Here is a 6,250-nt window from a genome sequence, read left to right as displayed (position 1 = left end):
GCTGGAATGACTGTAGAAGCTAGCGATAAGATGTTAGTCCAGCCTCGGTCTGACTCCATAGCTCCTGGCTTCAAGGATGGCGTGAGCAGTCGCAAGCGACCCCACGCTAATGCCGGAAGCTCGGCCCAGGCGGTGTCAAGCCTTGTTTTGGATCATAAACACCATGCCTGATCAGGATAAAGGCCCTAACAGACCGCAACAGACAAAACATGAACGGTGGAAAGATAGCAAGTGCAAGCGATCTGACAGCTCACAGGCTGACCCCGCACCTTTCGCTCAATAAGAGATGAGGCAGCCACGTTTAGGTCGCGTTACCCCGCTGGCTGACATTCACTGTTGGGGGGTCCGTCAATCGACCATTCTTTGTCTGACTGAACCTCGACTTTTCGACAGCTAGCAGACAATCCAACATGTACTACGACAACGAATGCGAAACGTGCGACCGGGAGCTTGGCAGCCAGCATGCCGCCATCCAGCACATGGATGCACTTGACCACTGGGTCCACGATTCGGATGTGACGCATGCGATCGAGAGTTCCTCACCCGACGCTCGGCGGAACAACACATGGACGACACGGGACACTGGGAGCCTCAGTTCGAGTGCGAGGTCTGTGACAGGAGATTTCGTTCGGAGTTGTCTGCCAATTAGCACATGAGCGCTCTAGATCATTACAAGCAATACCACTGCCGCGACTGCGCCAAGTCGTTCCGGAACGAGAACGCATTAAGAATGGTACATTGTTTACAGTCACTACACGGTTGGTCTATACCTTCAAATCAGGCATTACTAATTGTCGCAAGCATCTAAACTCGAGCACCCATCGCGGCAGGAATGTTGCCCGTCCCTTCTGCAAGACTGCCTTGACCTCGGCTAGCGGGCTTTCACACCACCTCGAGTCTGGCTCATGTCCACGAGCTGGGAATTCCAATCATCGAACGATATTTCAGGCCATCAGTCAGCGGGACTGTGGTGGTCTGGTAACGAACAAGCTACTTACCTACCCCGATTCTGGTACACAGAATATTGCAACAGGTGCGACTTGGAACGGCTTCAACTATGAGTGCTACCTCTGCCACCGAGAGTTTCGTAATCTTCAAGGGTTGAACCAGCATTTGAGCTCGCCGGCCCATAGCGAAAAGCTGTATCACTGCCCGAACCGTGACTGCACCGGTCAGTTCGTCCGTTTAGCATCGCTATTCAATCATCTCGAAAGTGAGAGCTGCAACTTTGTGCGATTCGAAAGGGTCCAGAAGCATGTCCACGACTTTATCACGGGACGCCAGAAGCTCATCGGCTTTGGGTGACTGTATAGCCCTATGTTTGAGGGGAATCTACATGAGGTTCAGCGTTGGATCAGTACGTCGAAAGCATCGGTACATGAGCAGCATCTGGCACTTCGTAGAATCAGTCTGAGCTTACACATCATGGCTGTCCGTGATTGTTTGATTCTCTGCAGGCTGCTCGTTCTTAGTCGACTTATTCTTGCCGACTGCTTACAATGTCGGGATTAGGTTACTGATTGTATGGGTTGTGCCGCCGTACATCACTGATCAAGCTAGCCAGCACACATTGGGGTGTAAATTCGACGGCTGCATTATGGCTTGACAGCAAGTGTGCAATTCCAACTGCGTATATATCCAAGCAAAGAGCTGACGGATGTGAGATCTGATGACCCATGCACTGCGCTAGCCGAACGGTTCTATCCCATCTCTGTGTTGGAGACAGCCTGCGCCGTACACCATGGCGATGCAGAGTAGACTGGTATAGTAGAGAGAAACGAATCCGGTGAACCTGTGCGCTAGCCGAAAGAGGTCATTTCCAAATGTACATGTTGTAATGGTCACATTAGGACTAGTGCGATGAAGCGGTCATGTGACACAGGAGACGCGCTTACATTTTTCGTCACCCTACAGCAGAATATAAGCACTGCAGACATGCGGCGCAGATGAGCGAGCTTTGTTGCTCAACTTTGTATCTTCCGAACGCTGAAGGACCTTGCCAAGAAGCCCGCACTCAAGTGTGCCAGAGGCAACTTCTACTGCGTCCGGTCGCCTCCTGTTTGACGTATGCGCCCAGGCGTCTGCAGCTTAAGAGCGCAACTTACCGCTGCTCAGCCCTTATCGCCTCTGACGAAGCGGTATCAGCCAGTTTGCTCTTACCATTTGAGAAAAGGAGCAGATCGCAAACCATCAAAGTGTGAACTCCAAGAAATCTTCAGTAAGTGTTATAGCATAAGATGCGCCAGCACGTTGCAAATTCATTTGTTGCGAAGAGACGATTGCATTGTGATGAAATCCTTAGATTGCAAGCCGTGTATTGACATTCGAGTGAGAGCGTGCCAAACCAACATGATCTGACTTCTGGAGATATCGTTGCTTGATGTCATTCTACCTTTTACTAGTACCCGCCTGGTTTGCATTCTTAGCGCCAGCACTCTGAGCACGCGTCGCGAAACCGCCGGAAGACATGTCCTTCCCACCGAGAGCCTTGAACCCAGATTAGCATTCAGCGCTAGTCGGAAATCTCACTTGCGGTACTGACCTGAGATGACTGAATCCTGGAAGCATCAGATGAAGTCATTGGGGTAGACTTGGTTCCGCTGTTGTCAAAAGCGCCACCGGTATTGAGGTCAGAGGGCGGCATTTTGATGTGAAAAATGTCTCAGGTTGCACAGGGTTCTGGGGATTAGCGATGACCAGTCCACTGTTGATATGGTCGTGGCATTTATATGTTCGGTTACAGTCGTAGAACCGGTTGTGGTTGGATGCTGTGCATCGAATTCAACCCCGCCATGACGAACGCTTCAGCTCCAATCCATCGTTACCACACTTTATACCCCGCAGATATGGTCTCCGATATATCCTGCGGTCGATCATGCGAACGAATTTGAGCAATAGACTTCCAGCCTGTCAAACCTGTGTTTTCCGTTTAGAGATGAGAACGTATAGCCCACCAAGTGTACAAATTGCATTACCACTGGTGGCGCTGTCATGCTCTAATAAGAGTCTGCCACATTGTCCCCATCCTAGTCGACGTCTTCAACTTACCGTTACAGAACAATGTGTAACCAGCTGCATGCGAATGCGATTTGAGCCTCGATAGTGTGCACCCGTATGTTTGAAGATGATCGACAGTCCAGCGTAGGCGAGCCGATAGACATAACCTATTCGTTTGCCGCTAGCGACCCACGATCGCGCCACAACGTGAGAGTCCCACGACTGTTTACTAGTGATGTTTAGCCGCCCGGACCGACACTTTCTTCGATCGCGTTGTTATATTTATGATTGTGGGATGATCTTATTTGTGGATAGTTGTCGACGGGCGACTTGGCTTCTCATCGTATAGAGATACCGGTAGGCGTGATGTTCCCATACTGTATCACCTACCAGTACGCACACAGCCTTGGCAGAACATCGCGTATTTCCTCTTTGCTTATTGGTTCGAAGGATCTTATCCAAGTCTCTTTTACTCATCGAAGACAAAATTTTCCAGTCGCGTATGAGGAAGCAATGCAATGTGAGTGTGTCTTGTTTCAATGTAAATGTCAGTAGTGGGATGAACAAACACGATGCAATAGTAGCACGTGCGAATACTGAGACTTTGCATCACACCATACCCCCAAATGAAGATCTCTTGTGTATCGCCATACAGCCAAGATGGCCTCAATGTGCGACTGATCTTCGCCATCGAAATTCAACAGTAGTTTCGATGAAGTGTCCATGGCAACGCGAGCTAGGGGTTGCGAACGTTCCTCTCCGCAAGTCACTGCAAAGGGAATAGCGCGTTGGCTACTTGACCTGTCAAGTTACAGATGACAGCTTCAGGCTGCACTACTGGTTGATTTTCCTTTTCGCGTCAGCATCGGCTAGCAAACCCCTTCAACTGTTTGATGTCCTTGTGCCATCATCATTGTATATGTCGATAGTTTTCGAACAAAAAGGATCTCCTCGGGAAAAAAAAACTAATGCGACGACTGGAAATGCTAAATTGATGATTTTCAATGCGTTGTGGTGCGTCAAATCGAGGGTGTAGTGCGTTGGTGGGGAAATTATGCTTGATCTTGGCACGCAACCAAGGCCAAGCACTGTGCGGGGTCGTTTTCGCTTGTCGCAAGCTGCCCTGGGTCCACAGTCCACAATGAAGAATCTGCCAATGAGCCTCACTTCCGGCGCCGAATCTGGGACTGTTCTTTCGTTCGCAAAGTCAGGGTCCTCGTCCAGTTCTCGTTTATGTTTGACGTTCCCGACGACGCTACTTTTCACATGTGAACACTTGACGCTGTGCTTTCACTCTACAAGCTTTTGTCTTACGTATAAAGCACCTGGAAGCCAGCCGTGCTGGCGACAGCCTTGATGACTGTTGTGATCGGATTGGATCGACATGTTCAAGAGAAAGGGAACCCGCTAGCGACAGCAGTACCCTGCAGCCGCTCCCCTCTAGGCTCGCTTCGTTGTGCGGATCACGTCAAGTGCCGCGCGATCTTTCGCTGGTAGCCGCCGGTACGTGGGGCCGCACGGGCACGCGTCGACATTTCCCGTGACAATGGGAAACCACTAGCGTCTACTTCAAAGCATCACAGCACAACAGAACAGCACCAAGCTGTCAATATGCCAAAGCGCGCGCTCCGAGAACAGCACTGCTCCTATTGATGAGTCGATGAACTGATAAGAGTGACTGCAAACTGACTTTGACATCTTTCGCCCGCCTAAGTGCCATACACACTCCGCTCCGTCCCGCAGTTTGTCGCTATTAATGCGTGCTAACTCAACAGTGACGACTATCATATTCTATTCAAATTGATTCGAAGTTACCGGCAGCGACAGAATCCAGTCACGCGATATCCTGCACTTCAGTATTTTATCTCTGCAACTCACTCTGTGTGCACAACTCCGTTGTGGAACTGTAATGGCGTAAAAAGGAGAACTCGGAAGTAATCTTGGTCTTCGCACGGGTGTTCCAAGGTAGGTATCATCATAAGATATGCATCGCTTGTCTGTCTACTTCGTCGCTTGCATGCGTCGTGCAGGGCTGTGGGTTAGACAGACGCAAAATTATGGATTCCGTCGCAACAAGGGCAGGAAAATGGAATGACTCAACCATATCAACTGTGTATGTGTGTCGTCTGGATGTTTCTCCGCCTCGGTTTCCGAGATATGGGTAAGTCAGTCCATGACTGCAGGTGTTTCTCCTATCAGATATATGCGGCGCACTGGGTAGAAGGCCGGCCGCCAGATGTGTACTCAAATAGAGACGTCATGATTCGATCGCCAAAGGACGGATTGACTTCAGCACGCTAAAACGCTTTGCAACGGCGGCAACGAACAAGTCACGCAACTCATCGTGTTCTAACGAATGCGCTGCATCAGCACAACTCGTTGATCAAAATCATCAGAATTGGGTACAGAGAAAGCGGAAAGCAATGCATCAGCTTTGTCAGGGTATATTGTAAGAGCGACGGTGGAGTGTAAACCCAAAACCGAGCGATCGGACGTGTGGATGGGAAGCAGGTAGATATGCCTTTGGTATCATCATAGCATCAAAGTCCCATACTAGTCATCAGGACTATCCGATAATCTTGATGTCTCAGCGGGCTATTATACGTGTGTCTCAAGGCACGAATTGCATACACAAGCTACATGTTCGCATACTTCACTTAGTCGTGTGCTGTTGGGAAAGCAAACTTGTCAGTAGAAATGTCCACGGGTATCAGAGCATGTGAGCTATGTTCGGCGAATGACACGGTCTTCCGTACAGAGCAAAGGATGCTTTGATCGTCGTGTGAGCAATGAACACTGTATGTTATCAGGCACAGTGTTTGGGTTGGCTTGCAGCATGGCAGGGTCCAGCGAACAGATCAGCACATCATCGAATCGCGTGTCATTGTGGGTAAGATATCAAGAGCAAGCAGAACCCAAGTTAAGTTGTCCCTCATTGTCGTGGATGATAGTTTTTCAAACTGATGAGGAGTCTAGCTTGCCTTTGAAGATCATCTTGATCACCACTTGTTGGCGATCGTTGGCTATCTCTCTACGCCTGTGCTTTGGCACGCAGACTCATGAGGAGTCATTAATGATTACCGACATGGAAGATTGTCATAGTGCTTTTTTCATGCTGGGCCAGGGAGCATACCATGCGTCTTGTCGAACGGATGCAAGCTTCGCACCAGATCTGACGGATATCTACATGACGTAAGAGCGCCGATGCAGAGATAGCAATAGCCCACTGTCGCGCAATCACAGTGTCATCTTC

The 6,250-nt window shown here is 49.6% G+C and overlaps 2 protein-coding genes across 2 annotated transcripts; one reads left to right on the top strand and one right to left on the bottom strand.

Annotated features, from left to right (window-relative positions):
- Nucleotides 1-410: 410 nt before the first annotated feature.
- On the top strand, nucleotides 411-1,636 carry CC77DRAFT_1044312 (zinc finger protein; the record flags this gene model as incomplete). Its single annotated transcript, XM_018527349.1, has 4 exons — nucleotides 411-500; nucleotides 536-607; nucleotides 650-733; nucleotides 802-1,636. 4 exons carry the CDS (start codon nucleotides 411-413, stop codon nucleotides 1,303-1,305), a joined length of 750 nt encoding a protein of 249 aa, XP_018380633.1. The 3' UTR covers nucleotides 1,306-1,636.
- Nucleotides 1,637-2,388: 752 nt separating this feature from the next.
- Nucleotides 2,389-3,113, bottom strand: CC77DRAFT_1000045 (hypothetical protein; the record flags this gene model as incomplete). The annotated part of the gene is made up of 2 exons (XM_018523112.1): nucleotides 2,543-3,113; nucleotides 2,389-2,487 (listed from the first exon to the last, which is right to left on the bottom strand). The coding sequence occupies exons 1-2, from the start codon at nucleotides 2,642-2,644 to the stop codon at nucleotides 2,389-2,391; spliced, it is 201 nt and encodes a 66-aa protein (XP_018380632.1). The 5' UTR covers nucleotides 2,645-3,113.
- Nucleotides 3,114-6,250: the final 3,137 nt, after the last annotated feature.

This window comes from Alternaria alternata, assembly GCF_001642055.1.
Source record: "Alternaria alternata strain SRC1lrK2f unplaced genomic scaffold CC77scaffold_27, whole genome shotgun sequence".
Classification (NCBI taxonomy): domain Eukaryota; kingdom Fungi; phylum Ascomycota; class Dothideomycetes; order Pleosporales; family Pleosporaceae; genus Alternaria; species Alternaria alternata.
This window is presented reverse-complemented; position numbering and strand designations above follow the sequence as displayed.